We start from the raw sequence: 20,211 nt of genomic DNA on the forward strand, positions 1-20,211 counted from the left end.
GATGGAAAGATGATGTGGAGAACGATTCGAGGAAGATTAATGTGAGAAATTGGAAAACTTTGTCGAGTAGTCGGAGGAATTGGAGGTACGCTATGGAAGATGGGCTGTAGTGCTGGATAAGTAATAATAGTACCGTACCGAGATCGTAGACTTATGCAAAAGATTCCGCATTTCATCAATATGTCGTCTAACACTACGGGAATTCACATGAGCAAGGACAGAAGGAAACCGAGTGTCAGTAGTGATATGAATCTTGCTTATAGAAAGAGAATTCACTACCATATCATCTGTATCTTCAGGCTGAATCTGAGAAAGTAAAGAAGCATCATACATACCTTGAGTGGTCCTTCGGGTTTGCTAGGCTTATCGGTGATTGTCACCTGAATGGTGACTTTATCTTTGCCTGAACTATTTGTAGCTGTTACTGTGTACTCTCCTGAATCTGCTCGATTTGTCGGTCGAATGGTTAATTTTGTGCTGTAATCTGGTGAATCAATTGTAATGGTTTTGCTTGGTTTTAGCACCATTCCAGCAAAACGCCATTCTACCGTTGGAGCTGGTTCACCCTGAATGGCTGCATCGAATTTGAGTGTTGATCCAGCCGATAGGGTAACATCACGTAGGTGACGACGATCAATTTTAGGTGCTAAGTATCGTGCCTTAGCTGTAAATTGTTTACTAGCATCAGACGGTTCACTTGGTCCGGCCCGATTGACAGCTATTACACGGAATTGATATTCATTGCCCTCAATTAAACCATGAACAACAGCTGTGGGCGTTGATGTTGTTGTCTCAATGGCCTTCTCCCACATTGGACTGTATTTATCCTTTTTCTCAACAATATAACCAGTTATTGGTGTACCACCGTCTGATGCTGGTTCCTTCCAGATCAATTCAACATGATTGGCAGACCAATCCATTGGTTCCGGTACACCAGGTTGACTTGCAATTGCTGTATTTTTGAATTGATACAAGTGAAAAGAAAAAAAGAAAGAATTGCAATTATTAATTGTAAAACACGAAAAAGATTGAGCATATATAGACTTACTGAATGGATCCTTGGCAATGATACTTCCAAAGGTTTCCAGTGGTTCACTTTCACCTTCTTTATTGACAGCTTTTACCCTGAATTTGTACTCATGATCTGGTGTAAGTCCATCAATTTTAGCTTCAGGAACATTTCCAGTTGTCTTGAGTACGGGCAACCATATTCCAGTTTCTGGATCAAATTTCTCAACAATATAACCCTCAATTGGTTCACCACCGTCATCTTTGGGTTTCTTCCACTTCAACTGACATCCATCCTTGTGAACATCACTAACCTCAAGTGGTCCTTCGGGTTTACCCGGTTTCGATACAACCTCAATTTCCATCTCAGCTGTATCTTGACCATATTTATTGACAGCTGTTATCCTATATGTACCAGATTCCTTCCTTTCTGGATTATCATTGAATAGTTTTGTGCCATACGGTTCACTCTCAACACGACACTTACTGGCCAATTTCAGTGACTTATCATTGAGGGTCCAGGTGACATCTGGTGGTGGTTCACCAGATACTTTAATATCCAAATAAATTGGTTCACCTTCCTTCACAGTCAAATTCCTCACATTCTTCCGGTCAATCTTGGGCGGTAGCTTACGACATTTGGCCACAACACCCTTAGATGCCATGGATGGTTCACCTGGACCAGCTGCATTGACAGCTCTAACACGGAATTCATACTCAACACCTTCTTCGAGATTCGGAACAGTTCCTTTGCACTCAGTTGCAGGTACTTCAGCACCTTTTTGCCATCTTCCAACGCCTTTCTCACGCTTCTCAATCACATAGCTAGGGAAGAAGGATATGGGATAATTTAGTAATTGTAATAATAATAATGATTATTAAATACAAAAATAGGGTCATTCCTCTTACAATTGTGACAAGATAAGTAAAGGAAAAGATTAATAAAAAATAAAGAGTTTCTATGACTCAGTCTGGAAATAATCACGGAACTGTATCAAATAGAATAGCACCCATCACAAAAAGAGACCGATAAGGGCAGTTACCATGAACCTTCGGCACTAAGAGTCTTCAAATCCTTGTCGAACTTTCCCTAACCATAAGATTTGATAGGTACACAGGGTACCTAGAAATCAGCAGAGTCAGCAGATGAAACATAAATAACACAGTTCTCATCCTTAGCAGTGATATCAGATCACAGCCAATGAATTGATTTCTGTAGGAAGTGATGTGATCCCGGCGACTTAAACCGCAAATATACCTAACTCAATCATTAAATGAAAGTGTTAGGCGACGGTACAAAGAAAAGCTCTGCACTATAATTAAAGAAAAGAAGAAGAAGCGCTCCTGTGAGAATCAGACGAGTGTCATAGGGTGTGATTTCCCAAAAGTGTCGCAGGGTATAGAGAGAATAATTAATCTTACGGCAAATGGATGTAACATGATCAGACCATGAGAAAGTAGAATTGAAAAATATACCAAGGTCTTTGACCTGATCAACCAAAGGAATAATTTCACCTTGAATGGTATAAAGCAAGGAGGAGATATTTGGGTGAAAATGTGTACACTACTTCTCGCCCCTTCCACAATTTGCATGGAAAATCCTTTACACTTCCAGCATGTCGGAATCCCGACAATGATGCAATACTTCCAGCACTTCTTGCACTCCCATCCACTTCTCGTACTTAGAAATCAGTCATTTATTTAATAGGGGAGACCGGGGAGGTTTGGGACAGGGGTAGTGCGACAGCGCTACGCGACGAGGCGACTTTCTCATTATTATTTTTTTTTTAAATAAATGGGATTTAACCATTACTCAATCGTAAACAATATTAAGATGTATCTTGACTAAAAGAATGGATATCCTCAGTTTCATTGTTTTATTTCTATGAACACTTTTTTAAAAAATGATAGAAATTGTATATTTTGACGTCTCAGTTTTCCTCTTTGTATTTTATATCAGCGACATATAATCTAAACTTTTTTATCTCATTAGGTAGCAGTTTAATCTGGGAAGATATTTTAATAAAAGTTTCAGAGATTATACGCTCTTGCTTTTTACTGAAAAGTTTTAAATACCAAAACTACACGTGGGGATGTTTGAGACACCTGAATGGGGATGAATGGGACGTTGATTTTTGACAGGATTGTAGGTGCCGTGCAATTTTTTATTGTCAAAATGGAGAGTAATGCCCAGTTTCCACTGGAAATCTTCATATTGTGCAAACTTTACCAGTTGAGCAGTTGTCTACAGGGACAATTAAACCATCAATGTCTTGGGAATCAATAATTTAGTCTCCAGAGGATATTCAACCCTTGACCAATCCCGCTAAAAACTGTTTTCTCGAAAATTTTTCGAGCAATATCCTCTACAATTCTCACAAGTTCTCGAGAAAAGGCAAGACGCCCAAGAAGCAAAATAGCTGCCTTATAGAACCAAGTATTAGACAAGTCTTTTAGTGCACTTTTAAAAGACTTAAAGTGAAAATTTTCTGTTGAAATTCCCATAGCAGCTCTTAAGATCTTTAAGAGTGCGCCACTTTACTCATAGTAATCTCAGTGATAGAACCAAGAGCGTTATAAGTAAATAAATAGATTTTTGGTTCTATAGTGCCTTTCTTAGGGAATTCTACAAGACTATTTTAAGAAAAAATGCTGCTTGGGCGAGAGCTTATTCAGAGAAATAAGGAAAAAACAGGTACCATGCAGTTGTCGTAAAATCAAACAGGAATCCGTCAATGAGTTCAAAACCAAAAGTGTTAAGATAATCTACTCGCCTGAGGAATTTGATGATCATGAAATCAATATTAAGAATAATAAAGCAAAGAGAGGTAGATGAAAAATAAGAAGAAAATACTTTAAATAATTAATTGACAATAAATGACTCTACTGTACAAATAAAATTAATATTAATTTCTAAGTATGAAATAAAAGATGAAACATTTTTATTTCTATCAGAAATATTTTTAATCTGGTATTTAAAATTAATTAACGAAAAAATGCATCCCATACTGTCCCACATCGGGGAGGTTTAGGACAAAGCGTCAATTTAAATGTTTTATCTTCTCCAAGAAAACTCAGTTGTTTTCCAAGTTCTATCGAGTAGTTTTTAAAAAGTCAATACCCATAAGTATCATATAGATCGCATAAAATTATGATACGCTATCGTGATTTTTTTGGAATAATGTATGGCCAGTGAAATCTGCACAAAAGTTTGAAGGCTTAAAAAAAATAAAATGTATACCAGTCACTTTTATACCACTTTACAGTGTTGCCAGATGTGTTCTTAACATGACATAAAAGTTTTGCTATTTAGTTAGGAAATATGGCTCCCACAAATAATACTGAAGAATATAGACGAAAATTAGTTTGTAATTTTCAGGACAGTCATCCCAGATTGAATAAATCTGAAGTCGTAAAACATTTTGTGACTATGGGAATATCGCGAAGGAGTATTTATAGCATCCTGTCGAACTATGGGAAGCGAAAAATCACTACACGAGCTAAGGGATCTGGAAATTTTAGCACCCTTAGTCAATCGAAGATGCGGGCTCGACTTGCAAATTAACATCCAATAAAGTTGCAAAGTCGTACCGTGAGCTTGGTAACAAACTTGAATGTAGCAAAACAAAACGGTGAAGAAGTATCTGGAGTCTATGGTAATCAAGAGGAGAACCAGAAAACCGAAGCCAGCTGTCTCAGAAACTCAGGAAAAGACTCAGAAAATTCGTTTGTCTCTTTTGATCCAAAATGTTTTTCACGTTCAGAACAACTTTGTTTGTGTCATGGACGATGAGTTCTATTTCACCATGGATGCTAATAAGTGGCAGGGGCAGTATTATTATGTACGTGACGACAATGTAGACAAGAAAGATAAGTACATTTTGCATACTAAGTGCCCGAAAAAGATCCTTTTGTGGCTTGCAATCAGTGCTGCTGGAATGTCTGAGCCCGCGTTCCTCACAAAGAGTCTAACGCAAAATTCTGACGTCTATATCAGAGATTGCTTGCCTAAGCTGGAAGCTTTCATCAATAAGTATCATCGAAGGGACAATGTGACCTTCTGGCCAGACCTAGCACCCAGCCATTACTCAAGGAAGACAATGAACGCATTGGAGGAACTTGACATACCTGTTGTCAAGAAGGGAGAAAGCTCCCCCTAACGTCCCCCAATTGAGGCCTATTAAATCATTTTGGGCTAATATTAAGTGAAAGGTGTATGCCCGAAACTTTCGACCCAAAACCGAAATCACGCTGAAGGGAAAAATAAAACGAGAGTTGAAGATGATGCCAACATCTTCATTTTCGACATCAATGGCGGAAGTTCCCCGAATGTGCCGGTAAGTTCATCGGTTTGGACCGGATTTTTTCCTGAAATAAGTTCATACATATACCTTTCAAAACATGTAAAAAAGTTATAATAAAACTATGTACAAATATTAGAAAATTGTGTTTGAACTTTGTGCAGATTTCACTGGCCATACGTTAGTGTCTCAAAGTCAAAACATGTAAAAGTGTCCCAAACCTCCCCGGTCTCCCCTATTATTAAAAATCTAATTAAGAAAACTTAAAAAAGTCTTTAGGAATTTATTTTCACGTATATTTTTTTATTTTGCTTATATTTTGAATTTTTAGCGGAAGATAATTTTGAATACTAACAATATTTTAATATTATCTGTGTTTTACGAGCAACATAATTTCTTTTTATGGTTTTTCTGCGAGACCAGTGAAGCTATTTTTGAGAAAAAGAATCTCTAAATAATGTACAGTGCCCGCTTTGTAATCCGGCTGATTGGGAGACAATATGACAGATGTCCGCTTAGTTATCCGGATGATTTTTTTGAATTTGTTCAACGTCTTGCAAATATAATAGGGGAAATGCTCATAATTTTGTCCAGTTTCTTATTTTGGACACTTTGAGGATAACATTGGACACTAAAAATAAATTGATTAAAATGATGGATTTTTATTCCAATATTTGATGAATAATGAATTCTATCTAAATATTTGTTCTTTTTGGAAGATTTTAACACTAAATACGTTAAAATTTGAATATGATTTGAGTTGAAATTGCTTTGTTGAAAATTCAGTGTGAGCAATTGCTTGCGAGAAATATGACGGAACTTCGTGTTTATACTTTAGTCTTATTTATCTGTGGTGAAGGACTAATAATGTTTCCTCGCTTTTCTTGAGTGATATTATTGAATATTCATTGTATATTGTGTTGATGCACGTTAATGATGATTTTTACATTTGATCTAAAGTGAGATATGCTTTGTAAATTAGATTTTTCGTGTGAAAAATAGAAAATTTTTTAAGACATTCACCAGTGAGGTGATGATTCTTATTTTGGACAGGTGTTTTTCTCACGAAATTTCGTGAAGTTTTAGCTTTTGTGATGACTAGGTTGGACAAATGCCTGGAGAAACAAAGGAGCATCATCTCTACGAAAGAGATGTAGCGAGAAATGCCTTGAAAGGCTCCCGGAAAGGTCAGGGAATGAGCGAATCCGCACGTACTTGGAGTATCGAAGTCAACTCACTTTAATGAATGATATGGAAAGTTTCCGGGCTTCTGTGACATTCTACGATTCCCTTACATGAACAGGAACAGGACTTGGTAAGATTGGTTCATCAAATGAAGAACAATGGGCATCCTGTTGAGGCGGATTAGCTGTCCAAATTTACAGCCAAGTTGGCGAAATTAATAAACAAGTTGTCCAAAATAAGAGCCAAATTCACCTCTACATATCAATTCATTTTTAAACGTATTAAAACTAATTTTAATAAAAATAAGACGATAAATAGCTTGCTAAGTTTCTAAACAACCCTTCTGAAAAGAGAGTAACAAGAAATGTCAAATAGTATTGAAAATATCGCACTTCAAACTTGGAACATCGATGCTTATAAGCAGACTGTCCAAAATTATGAGTACTTCCCCTACAAGTTTTTTTTTTGGTAGATTTAGAATAAAAGTTTTAAAGAAGATTAATATGACATAATTAGAGAATTCTATGCTACACTGCTGGCAGTAATCATAGCTACACTTTTTCATATTGGAAAAACTTTGAAAAAAAAATTTTTTGGAAAAAAAAAATCATTTGAAGGTATTTTCAAACCGATATGAAAAATTGCCATTTGAATTTTATACCGTTAGAATAGTGAGTATTGTGATAGAATCTTTATCAAAATGGCGATTTTCGGGTGGCAATAATTATAGCTCCACTCAATAAAATTGGCTCCAGGGTATTTATTTTCAATCAGTGAAGGTAAATATCTTTTAGTAATTTAATTAATAACTTTATTAAGCTAATTAGAATCATTTTAATAAAGTTTTTCATGAATTTTGTTGAAATTTTGTAAGAAAAATGTTTAATGAACAAAAATAAGGGATTAATAAAGGTCTTGAATGGGATGGAAATTGACAACCAAAAAATTTCCATAAAATGACAAGATCCTATCACCTTTCATCCGAATTTGTCCATACAGCCGACATATATGCATTTTAAACCACTCCCAGGGCTAAAAATCTTCTTTTGTTAGAGGCAAAAGTGTGCAATTTTACGTGTTACAGTCGGAAAAATCAATTTTTCTACCGAAATTTGATGTAAAACAATGCTGACTGCTTAGTCTTATCATGTTCCGTTGATTTTACCCCAAAACAGAATTCCAAGTGACTAAGGTGGTCTTCATAATACTGAAATAAAAAATTATCAAAAAGAAGCTTATTGCGGTTTGATGAGTAGAAGTTGTTTTACGTCATTTAAGTGGTTTAAAATTATTTTTTCAGACAGAAAACAAGTTAAGACAAGACCTATCAATTATTTTATTCGAAAAAAATAATTTTGTACCACTTAAATTAGGTAAAACACCTTCTGTTCATCAAACTGCAAAAAACTTCTTTTTGATAATTTTTTGTTCCAGTATTCTAAAGACCCCCTTAGTCACTTGGTATTCTGGTTTGCGACGAAATCAACAGGACATGATGAGACTAAGCAGTCAGCATTGTTCAGCAATAGTCACAGTTCTAACGGTATGAAATTCAAATGGCAATTTTTCATATCGGTTTGAAAATACCTTTAAATTATTTTTTTTATTTTTTTCCAACAATTTTTTTTTTCAAAGTTTTTCCAATATGAAAAAGTGGAGCTATGATTATTGCCAGCAGCGTATTATACTTCATTTATTAAACAAAAACATCACATTTTTATAGCTGAACACATATGCATACCTACATGACCTCAAAATTATTTGAAATGTAACCGTCGATAACCCGTCCGGATTATGCCGATCTGGATTAGAGAGCGGGCACTGTATTATCGTTTATAATTTATTGAAACTGTGTTGGAAAGTCTGTATGAGACCAAATGTACGAGTGCAATAATTAATTTAACACTTCATAAGTACTGTATCGGCCAAAAAAATCTTCAGAAAGTTATACTCGAGGAATCAGGTTGAAACAATAATAAAAAAAATACTTTCTTAAATTTTTTTTCTGTTTGCAAATGAATTGTCAGTATTCCATAAATACTATTTATGCATTTGAAAATACCAGGGACAGATAATCCTAACTGGCTTACGTAGGTGGGATTCTTAATGTGAGCTAACTCGGAGTGCATGCAAATTCGATTTAGAGCTAAAGTTGGGGGACGCCATTCAGTTATCTTGAATCAAATTCGTGAAATTATACAAATTTTGTATTTAAACCAAAATATCAAGGATTTGGATGGACTGAAAGAAAAGTGATATATAAGTGAAAGAGAAGCCAAGAACTTCTTGGCTAGAGAAGATTTTGGAATGAGATTGACATTGAAGTCACCCTTGATAACAAAATTGCCATAAAAAATAACCCAGTTCGAGAAGACATTCAATGTCCTAAATCATCAAACTGAGTCCTAGAAACTGAGGAAAGATCATTGTAATTGACGTTATGTAAAGAATCTGAATAAGATTGAAATTTAAAGAATCAAAGAGAGAGATGACCCACAATACAAGTTGAATTCATCATGAATTTGGACCTTCAAAGATTGAGGAACAAGACTACAAAGATCCAACAGAAGCGACTGACTCAAAGGAGAGTAAATATTTAGGGTAAATTGAATCTGAACTTACCCAGTTATTGGTGATCCACCATCTGAATCTGGTGGTGTCCACTTCAGATCAACATGATCCTTATCCCAATCCGTTGGTTCGGGTTGTCCGGGTGTTCCGGGTGCATCAAATGGATTTTTGGCAATAATTGAATGATCTGTCTCCAATGGTTCACTCTCACCTTCAGCATTAACTGCACTCACGCGGAATTTGTACTCCTGACCAGGTACCAAATTGCCAACTTCCATTTTGGGTTCTTTACACCTACCAACAGGTACCCAGCGTCCTGTTTCTGTATCCTGTTTCTCCACAACATACTGCTCAACAGGTGCACCACCATCATCAAGTGGTGGATTCCATTTGAGGGTGCATCCCTCCTTATGGACATCCGACACCTTAAGTGGACCTTCGGGCTTCGATGGCCTATCCAGGACAATAACATCAATTGATGCTTCATCCTTGCCCGATTCATTTTCAGCCTTAATCACTAATTTTCCCGAATGACATCTAGCAGCAACGGGAATATAGAGTTTAGTCCGGTAATCTTCAACTTCAACTGTTACCTCTGAACTCGGTTCCAGTCTGGCCTTATTGAGATACCAGGCTTTCTTTGGTGGTGGTTCACCTGTCACCTTTACGTCCAATTTAATATGTTGACCAGCTTTAACGGTCAAATCCTTAAGATTAGTCCGATCAATTTTGGGTGCGGCAAAACGATCTTTGGCAGTTAGTACTTCTGATGCTTGACTTGGTTTACTTGGTCCAGCCTTATTGACAGCCTTAACACGAAATTGGTACTTTTCACCTTCAACCAAATCTGGTACTCTAGCTTCACACTTTGGTCCCTTTGTCTCAACAACTTTCTGCCATTTACCACTAAATGGATCCTTCTTTTCAACAATGTATCCCGTGATAGGAGCACCACCATCTTCCTTTGGTGGTGTCCACTTAAGATCAGCATGATTTTTGCTCCAATCCTTAAATTCTGGCTTACCAGGTGTATCAGCTACATCATAGGGATTCTTAGCTGTAATTGCAGCTTCAGTCTCAAGTGGTTCACTTTCACCCTCAGCATTGACAGCTTTAACCCTAAATAGATAATCTTTACCCTCATTGAGACCTGTTACATCAGCTTCGGGTGTCTTTGACGTGGTTACTGGTACCCAACGACCAGATTCCGTATCCATACGTTCAACAACATAATGATCAATTGGTTCACCACCATCATCTTCTGGTTTATCCCATTTAAGATTGCACCCTTGTGCAGTGACATCACTAACCTTTAGGGGTCCTTTGGGCTTTGACGGTTTACTGAGCACCTGAACTTCAACCTCAACCTGATCCTTTCCTGTGAAGTTAAGAGAACAGATGCAAATATTAGCACAAAACATAGAATTCAACACAGACAAAAGCCAGTGATAAGCCTCGATCAGCTTTTAGAGGTACGATTCCTTCATTGTAAAGGAGAATGGTCAAATCCGGTCCCGGAATCACCACGAACAGGGGTTGAATGATAACTTTTCGACACTATCGAATCGATAGTATCGATAAATCTATATCTGCTAGATTAAGCGAATGTCGACTTTTTACGCATTATTGGGCCATTGGTTGTGACATTCTTAAAAGAATGTGACTGTTGATAAATATCTATATTAGTTCCAGGAAGTCCTGCTATCGTTTAAATTTTTCAGAATCGACAGTCGATAGTATCGAAAATAAGTTATCATGTCACCCCAGGACCTATGCCAATGAGTCAGAGTGGTACTGATCATTGGGAAAATCGATAGAGAACTCTCCGGTGATGCCCAGTGGATTTGAAGTAACTTCACGAAGAAAAACACTTCTTCAATCTTGCCCAGAGCTTTTGGTTCACTGGTCATCACCGGAGGGTCCTCTATCGATACATACAGTACGTGCCAAAAGTTTGTTGCCTCACGTATGATCGGGAAACCAGGTGCAAAAAATGATAGAAAGAATTACTTTTTCGAATTTTTCTTTTTGCAAATTATTTGCTTGTAATCCGTAGATTTTATTTATGTAAGGTAAAGGACCTTATGTCGACCACTTAAGGAGATGTTTTGTAAAAAACTTATGAAAAAACAGTTATAATTTGTCTTTTTTGATAGGGTTTTTATCTAAAACTATAGAATAGATCCTTATCTATCTTATGGGGAACTTCATTTAGACATAATATAATTTTAAATTACAAAAAAATTAAACTGTTTTAAAAATGCGATGTGTTCCTCTACTCGACCACTCTGATATCAGAGTGCCTTTACTCGACCGCCTGGGGTTCCTCTACTCGACCACCCATTTTTTCTAAGAAATTAAATAAACCACAAAACTATAAAGTCATGCATTTAACTTTGGCTTTCTAACACTTCATGAATAACGCTTAAAATTAAGTCAATCATTAATATAAAATAGGAAAACTCAGTTTTATGAATTTATTTAAAAGTAGTAAATCATTTAACTGAAAAAACTCCACTTCCTATGATTCGTCGACAGGTCGAATTGAGGAACATTATATTTGAAATGCACATTCAATTTTAAGACCTTAAATTTAATATTTAACTTAATCGTGGAACTAAAATTTTTGCACAGAATAAAGATAAAGTCCTAAACTTGCGATTAGACTCAAAATTTGAATTCTCAAGTAATCTGTAAGAATAATAATTGAAATAATTCCTTAAGAAAACAATTAAGAATATCAATAAGAATGCCATAAATTGATGAAAAATCGCGAATTTTTATCTAAGAAATACTTTTAACGCTTCGGAAAAGTGCTTTTTTCAGTGTTCTATGGTCAATTTCTATGAAATTTTCACTGATTTGTATTAATTATGAAATAATTGACCCTATGATGTTAAACTATTCGCCAAATATTATTGCAAATGTAAATAATTTGAACAAATATTTCGCCTGGTCGACCTGAGGAACCTATGGTGGTCGAATAGAGAGGCGGTCGAATAGAGGATACTTTACTTTATTTAAAAAATAATAATTAATTTTATTTCATATAAAAAATTATTGTTTTCCAAAAGTTGGTAATTTTTGAAAAATCAAAAGTTTGTTGCCTCATTAAAAAAACTAATTCAAAATGGTGAAAACGTGCAACCAACTTTATGTAAACCGGTTACATTTTGTGTTTATGTCATTTGAGAGGCAAATGGTGGGTTTGTACATTTCTTAAAGTTGTTAATTGTAAATATATGTATATTAAAGTAATTATAGAAGAGAAGAAATAATCTGTTTTTTGATAATTTCTAATTTAGGTTAAAAATGCCAAATTTACAAAAAGTTAAAAGGTGGGAAATCGTCCAGAAATACTGTCGGAATGAATCTTCGTCGTCTATTGTTTAAATTAATGGAAAATCTCTACAAAATATACATAAAATCGTCAAAATATCTGATGATTAGGTACGACTACATCTAAAAAACGCCACTGGTAGACCTAGGGTTTCGACTCAGAGGGTCGATAACAGCATTATAAGTATCTCTGATAGTGACTCTATGATGTCTACTTCAAAAATTCGCAGTCAGTTGGTTGCTGAAAGGACACAGGTCCCTACTGTTACAAAAACAAGCCCATATTAAATGAAAATGGTCACAATATCTGGGTGACAAGCAATATTCTATTGGTTAGGTAGTTTAATCTGGATAAAAGGTTGTAGTTTTACTTGTTTAACATGTTTCAAGTAAATCTACAATCTTTTATTCAGATTGATCTTGTTTACCAATGGAATATTCTGAGTCACCTAAATATTCTTACCATTTTCTTTCAAAATGGGCTTGTTTTTGTAACAGGGACCTGTGCCTCTTCATCAACCAACTGTCTTTCAATTTATAATGCAGACATCATTCGGTCACTATCAGAGATACTTACAATGCTGTTATAAACCCTCTGAGTGGATATCCTAGGTCTGCCTGTAGCGTTTTTCAGAACAGCAATTGTGATCACCGTCACGCGCTTTATCGTACGATTTAGCAGTACTTTTACTGCTCGAACTCAAAGAGAGAGCAGTTATATAATCGACTTTTTTTTCAACTTTGCACTGTTCTGGAGCTTAAACGGTAAGAGATATCGACTTCCGGTCTTCGGTGACCTTTCCTCAAATGACATTATCTCGTGCCCAACCTCTTTATTTTCCCCCCTCCCCTTTCATACGTTCCCTATTCCTCAAAATTAGGTCAAAAATGAGGTTTTTCCAATTTTGCAAAAAATTGGCCCAAGCTTTTTCAATGATTTTTGGATATGTCTTAGAGCTAGTCCTGGCGAACATTTCGTCCAAACATATCTATGACCGGAAAATTCGCCATTTTGAATTATTGAAGGCCAAAGTTCAATCACTTTGGAGGATCCGTTTTTCAACCGATTTGGTTAAATTTGGATTTTTTGGAAAGATATTGTAATTTCGAACCCGTCTGCATCGATCATCATCGGTAATGAATCGGTTAATAACCGATTTTAGAATAATTTTACATCCCCTTTTTAGTAATATTCCCTAAGAAAAATGTTTTTCGATTTTTCTCTAAATTGGCCCAAGCTTTTTCAATGATTTTCGGATATGTTTTAGAGCTAGTCCTGGCGAACATTTCGCCCAAATATACTTATGTCCGGAAAATTCGCCATTTTGAATTATTGAAGGTCAAAAGTCAACTTCTTTGGAAGTCTCATTTTTCAACCGAATTGGTTAAATTTGGATTTTTTGGAAAGGTATTGAAATTCTGAATCCGACTGCATCGGTCACAATCGGTGATGGATTGGGAAAGTAACGGTAATAGCTCTGTTTTAAAAATTAATGATAAAATTGTTTTTCGCACTTTTTCTTAAAAAGAAAGAATTTTTATCCATTATGGTGGCGCGGGGAGCCACTGTCAAAGACACGTCTTAACGGTCACTGAATTTAAATTCTTTACATTAATTCTTTGCAAACTCCATTGATTTTGGATAGAGTAACTATCCAAGAACACAAATTGGCAACCGGAAATCAAATTAGGAAAGAGACTGAAGGCCAATTTGAACAAATTCGACGGGATGCCAAATTTTTCATCCGCCATTTTGTGCAAAAATTTTGCATGAATTTCCACAAAGCGAGAAAAGAACAACAAAATGTATTTCCAATTAATTGAAGGACTAAAGTAGCTAAAAATTCATTCCCAACAGCAATTCAGATAACAATTACCCAAGAATAAATCATCTAAAATCACTCAGTTTGCGTATGATGTATAATACCATGGTAAGGAATGGGTTAAATAATTTCTTAATGGCTTTCTCATTGTCTATAAACACGATTAAATCTTCAGTAACCCTATGTGCGTACAAAAAATATGCTAACGAAGAAGACTTTCTCGTGAATTCGAGCATTTCGCAAAGCTGGGACGCTTTGTCATCTTTTATTTAGCAATCCCATTTTTTTAAAGATTAATCACAATAAATCATAATATTATTCACAAAATCTTTGCGACTTTTCTCTGTAAACCAAATAACTACACGCAACTACACTAAATGTCAAAAAAAATTAACGCCATTTAGTGATACAGTGGCGTAGGATTTATCATCAGTGGAATAGTAGCGTATAATTCCACGAAAAATGCCATTGTGACACTAAAGGCCTCCAGGTAAATAATCATACGCCACTTGTTCGCTACTTTTATTTTGCAGGCTTGACAAATAATTGAAATTATTAAAAATATTTCTAACAAAGTTGTTGAGATTATTACATATAATGAATATTTAATAAATTTCCTATTATAAAACAATAATAACTCAAAATCGACAAAAACCGAGATACGTCGTTGTAGTAATAAACGTGCGATATCAATGTCATTTATTGTGAAATAAATGGAATTTGTTGCAGAAGTTACTGTAATGCAATATTATTGAGGAAATACAAAAGAAAAATAAATCTAATTTATAGTCCACGCAAAACTTATTTCACATAACCTCAAATTTGACATTTTCAACTCACTTCAACTGACGTGAGAAACACGTAAGTTTTTCGTTAGTAAACTTACGTGACGCGAGTTTTTTGGGAAAATTTACGTTTTCGCAACTCTTACGTCAGTTTAATGTGTATTTGCCTTTTTACTGACGTGCGAATAACGTTAACTTACGATTATTTTGCCACTTGGATAGATAACAAATTCAAAAAGGAAGTGTATTCTTACCTGAATCATTGGTTGCAGTAACCACATATGTTCCCGTATCAGCTCTCACGCATTTCTGCATTATAAATGTAGTTTTGTAGTCTTCTGAGTCAATTTTCAGTCGATCACCCGTTTTGAGTGGTTGATCTTTGAGTGTCCAAACGATTTTTGGTGGTGGTTCACCAGTTACATCAGCTTCCATTCGCAGCATCTGTCCACTGCGTACAACCTTCTTCTGCAGATTCTTTCTATCAATTCGTGGTGCCAGATGACGGGGTTTGGCAACAATTGATCGTGATGCATCAGATGGTTCACCTGGTCCAGCCTTATTGACAGCCACAACACGAAATTCATATTCGTGTCCTTCTTCGAGATTTGGAACTGTTGCTTTTGTCCTATCACCGGGAACAGTTGCTGCATCTGTCCAGGCACGACCAGCCTTATCTCTCTTTTGAATAACATATTTCTGTATTGGAGCACCACCATCATCTTTTGGTGGTGTCCATTCCAAATCAACAAAGTCCGCTCCCCAATCCTGTGGTTGGGGTTTACCTGGTTTACCAGGTTCATCAAATGGATTTTTAGCTATGATAGTACCCTCTGTTTCCAGTGGTTCCGAATCACCTTCCTTATTGACTGCTTTTACACGGAATTTATAGGGTTTACCTTCCTGTAGTCCTGTTATATTTGCTTCAGGTTCGGTACTCTTGGCACATGGTATCCATTGACCTGTCAATGGATCCAACTTTTCAATTTCGTAATATTCAATCGGTACACCACCATCATCCTCTGGTTTCTTCCATTTTAGTTTGCATCCATGTTTTGTCACATCGGATACATCGAGAGGTCCTTTGGGTTTCGATGGTTTACCCAGGACTGTTATTTCAACTTCAGCACGATCCTCACCAACCTATAAGTATTTCAAAAACAAATCCCAAAGATTTAATCAAGTTACCCAAGGAAAGTCCAAAAAAAAAGACAAAAAACAAATGGTCAGTAAAAAGTCAAAAGTCGTCAGCAGAAAATCAAATTTGATCAGCAAATAATTTGAAATAATCAGTAAAAAAAATTTGTCAGTAAAAAGTTAAATTTGGTCAGTAAAATCATCGAATTGATTAGTAGATACAGTGGGTGTCAAAAGTTTGTTGTCTCACGTATGTTCGAGAAACCGGTGCAAAAAAAAACGATAAAAAATTACTTTTTAAATTTTTCTTTTTGCAAATTAGTAGCCTGTTATCTGTAGATCTTATTTACAGTAGAGTCCCGCTATAAGCCATCGCTCTATAGTCCACAATTTATCGACCGTTGATTTCAAAACACTGATTTTAAGTTGGGTTATGTTTTTTAGTACGTGATACGAAATGTTGGCATAATTATTTGGCAAACTTTATTGAGTAGTTGTGATAATTGTGATCCATAATGAAGAGAGCGAGGACAAGTACCACAATCGCAAAGAAAGTGGAAGCCGTCGAGCAATTTCAATACTACCCAAGCGGCATTTGATATCTAAATAATGTATGTCTCAAATTTAACCAACATATTTTCAACGTAATCAAGCTATTACTAAAAACTATAATGTATGAACATTATGAAGGTATATTATCTGAAAATTATGTGCGTTGTATGCTATAAAAATAACTTAACTAAAAAATGTATAGAAAATATCAGTTATTTTCTATTAATATAAACAATACGTTTTATTTGATAAATTCGAGTTAATATATTGGTATTTCCCCTTAAAATTATGACTACATGTTTTTATAATCCATAAATAAGTCATAATATAATCCATTTTTGAGTGAAAATGTGTAAATCTATGTCGAAAATATCGAAAGTATAATTACTTTACATATTCTTGGTGTTATATTCACATAATGTGGTTAAATTGTATGAACATCATGTTTTGATATATTTTAGTTACATTTGTTCCGTAAAGGAGACAAGTTATGTCCAACTTGTGTTCTTTTTATATAACACTGCCAGTTTGTCAAAATCTGCTTTATTTACTAATCAGAGATACATCTCTGAGTTTAAATTTGTGAAAAAAGTGATGTGTTTCACAAAATTAGAGTATGAAAGTGCACCAATGCCAGCATTAGAGTGGAGTACTGAGTTAGAAGTGATAAAATTTAGGAAGATAAGGAAAATTCACGGATAAATAGTCAATTAATACTGTGTTTGTTTGCTAAAAATATCTTTCTTTAATTGCAGTGTATAGCGGGAATGAAAGCGTTAGAACACACTTTTCTAATCATTTGTTGTAAAACTGAGTTGCAGAAAATGTGCCCAGAAATATCGAAAAAGTTCACCAAAATCATAAAATTGTCCTGTTTTGACACTTAATGTTGTGTAGTTACATTATTGTTGTAAAGAACCTGAATTGTAAATATACTGTACGACATAATGTAGATAAAATAACAAAAATGTGTAAAGACGTATTTTCTTCCGCATTTCTTGCTCTATCAGGTTATAATATCTTAATTTTATTTTATCGGAACTAAAATAGGATTATGGCGTGGAAAATTACAGAAAATAGGTGATGGCAAACTCAATTTAATGGAAAAAGTATGCAAAAAACATTGACGAGCACCGATATTTGTCCAGAATTGTGTTGCAAGTGATGTATTCTATCAATAGACTCAATAAAAACCTGAGATCTATCATTTTTTTTTTAATGATATGCTGGAAAAGCAATAAAACCACACAATTTTCTTTTCTTTAATTTCCCAGCTTTCTATTACGAATTTCAAGTCGGAAATGTTATATTGTTCACTAAAATTGTATCCTCTAACGGAAAATACTCATTGCATTAAAGTTTCATACGCTATAAAAGTGCACGAGGCATACAAAATGTCACTGAATTGATGAGGACAAATAATAATTGATTCGAGGAAAGTATTTGAGTAAGTTTTATAGAAAAATTCCAAAGAAATGACAGCTCTTCAGCCGGTAGTTATAATACTGACATTACAGGGTGATTATATTATATTTAGTCATAATCAATACATTTTACCGTACACGATGACTTGATTAACTCTGAAATAAAAAATTGTTATATTTCGGCTATAAAAATTCCCCATTCACCCGAATATGGGCCTGTTTTATGCGGTTATATAGACGAAATTTGTAAAGTCTTCGCCATCATTTTCGTATAGATATCAGACATCTCTACTCATTTATGGCGATAAATGCTCCTTGGGAAAGGTTACCGAAGACAAAGATTCCAAAGATAAATTGGAAAAAAAACGAAATGGAAAAAAACAAAGATTTCGCAAACCCTTGGTAACTATGAGAGATATTGGCCTCATACTTGACACCCTATTAAAGTCTCCTTTAGGCTCAAGATGTGCGAAATTTCACTTGAAAATGAAGAAAATTACTGCTCATTTTTAATTTTTTACTGATCACTTTATTTTTTACTGATCACTTTATTTTTTACTGATCACTTTTTATTTTTTACTGATCAAATTTTATTTTTTCACTGACCATTTTTGGTTTCTTACTCGACACTTTTTATCTTTTACTAACCACATTTTATTATTAACTGCTATTTTTTTTTACTTTTTACTGACAACTTTTTATTTTCCACTGACCACTTTTTATTTTCTAGTGACCACTTTTGATTTTCTACTGATCAAATTTTATTTTTTACTGCTCAATTTTAATTTTTTACTGGCCATTTTTTATTTTTCACTGATCACTTTTTAATTTTTTGCTAACCATTTTTTGTTTTTTACTGACAATTTTTTTTCACTGCTTATTTTTAATTTTTTGCTGCTTTTTTAAATATTTTTACTGATCATTTTTAATTTTTTGCTGACCACTTTTTATTTTCTACTGACCACTTTTTGTTTTTTATTGATCATCTTTTACTTTTTACTGATCATGTTTAATTTTTTGCTGACAACTTTTCATTTTTTACTGACCGCTTTTAATAAAGTACTGCTCTTTTTTTTTATTTTTTACTGACCATTTTTTTATTGTTTACTGATCATTTCGAATTTTTAGCTGACCAAATTTGACTTTTTACTGCTAGTTTATTCAATTCCAAACAAAAAAAAAGAGATACTCACTTCATTCTTGGCAATAATGGTGTATTTGCCACTCTGTGCCCTCTTGGCGCGCATTATGAAGAATTTGGTGTTGTAGTCAACATTATCAATTCGCAAATTGGCATCAGTTTCAACTTCTTTGTCCCCAAACAGCCATGTTACCTTTGGTGGTGGTTCACCAATAATATTGACATCGAGTGCTGTACCAAGGCCAGCTTTAACAGTTATTGGATTGAGATTTGTACGATCAATGCGTGGTTTGAGGAATCTTGCCTTTGCTGTATGCCAATTTGTTGATTCACTCGGATCACTCGGACCAGCTTTATTGACAGCTCGTATCCGGAATTTATAGGCTTGACCTTCTTCAAGTTTAGGTACAACACCTTCACATTTATTTCCTGGTACATCGACAGCCTTAACAAATTGTCCTGAATCTTTGTCCATAACCTCAATTTGATAGCCTGTTATGGGGGCACCACCATCACGTATTGGTGGTTCCCACTTCAATTTAACCATATTTTCGGACCAATCGACAATATCTGGAAGACCTGGAGCTGCTGGTGCATCATAGGGATTCTTTGCCAGGATACTACCTTCAGTTTCCAATGGTGGAGATTCACCTAGAAATAGTAGAGAATAACAAAGACATATTGTAAGTCAAATAATAATAATAATTATAATTTATTAACTGAAAATAGGATTGCCCCCTTTACAATCAAAGGAAGAAAAAAGATGCTTTAACTTTTCTGGGTGTCTCGTTGTACAGAATGACTGCTCGGTAGAAGAGAGTTCTGTACAGAATATCTGAGAGAGACTTTTGCACCAGCAAACCACGAACCCGGGCAGACGAACCCCGAACAAGTAGGCATAAAAGACACCCTGGAGTACCATAAATAAAACCACCCAACAACTCC

General features: G+C 35.0%; 1 protein-coding gene across 16 annotated transcripts in view; it reads right to left on the bottom strand.

The window, feature by feature from the left end:
* LOC129808827 (twitchin) overlaps positions 1–20,211 on the bottom strand; it is a 182,519-nt gene that overhangs the window by 18,372 nt on the left and 143,936 nt on the right. For all 16 annotated transcript variants that reach the window (XM_055858737.1, XM_055858741.1, XM_055858739.1 and 13 more), the window contains 5 exons: positions 19,319–19,917; positions 15,267–16,155; positions 9,117–10,443; positions 1,049–1,833; positions 336–952 (listed from right to left, as the gene is read on the bottom strand). In XM_055858737.1, coding sequence (XP_055714712.1) covers positions 336–952; positions 1,049–1,833; positions 9,117–10,443; positions 15,267–16,155; positions 19,319–19,917 — 4,217 coding nt within the window. The remainder of the gene's footprint in view (positions 1–335; positions 953–1,048; positions 1,834–9,116; positions 10,444–15,266; positions 16,156–19,318; positions 19,918–20,211) is intronic.

This window comes from Phlebotomus papatasi, chromosome 5 (assembly GCF_024763615.1).
Source record: "Phlebotomus papatasi isolate M1 chromosome 5, Ppap_2.1, whole genome shotgun sequence".
In the NCBI taxonomy this organism is placed as follows: Eukaryota; Metazoa; Arthropoda; class Insecta; order Diptera; family Psychodidae; genus Phlebotomus; species Phlebotomus papatasi.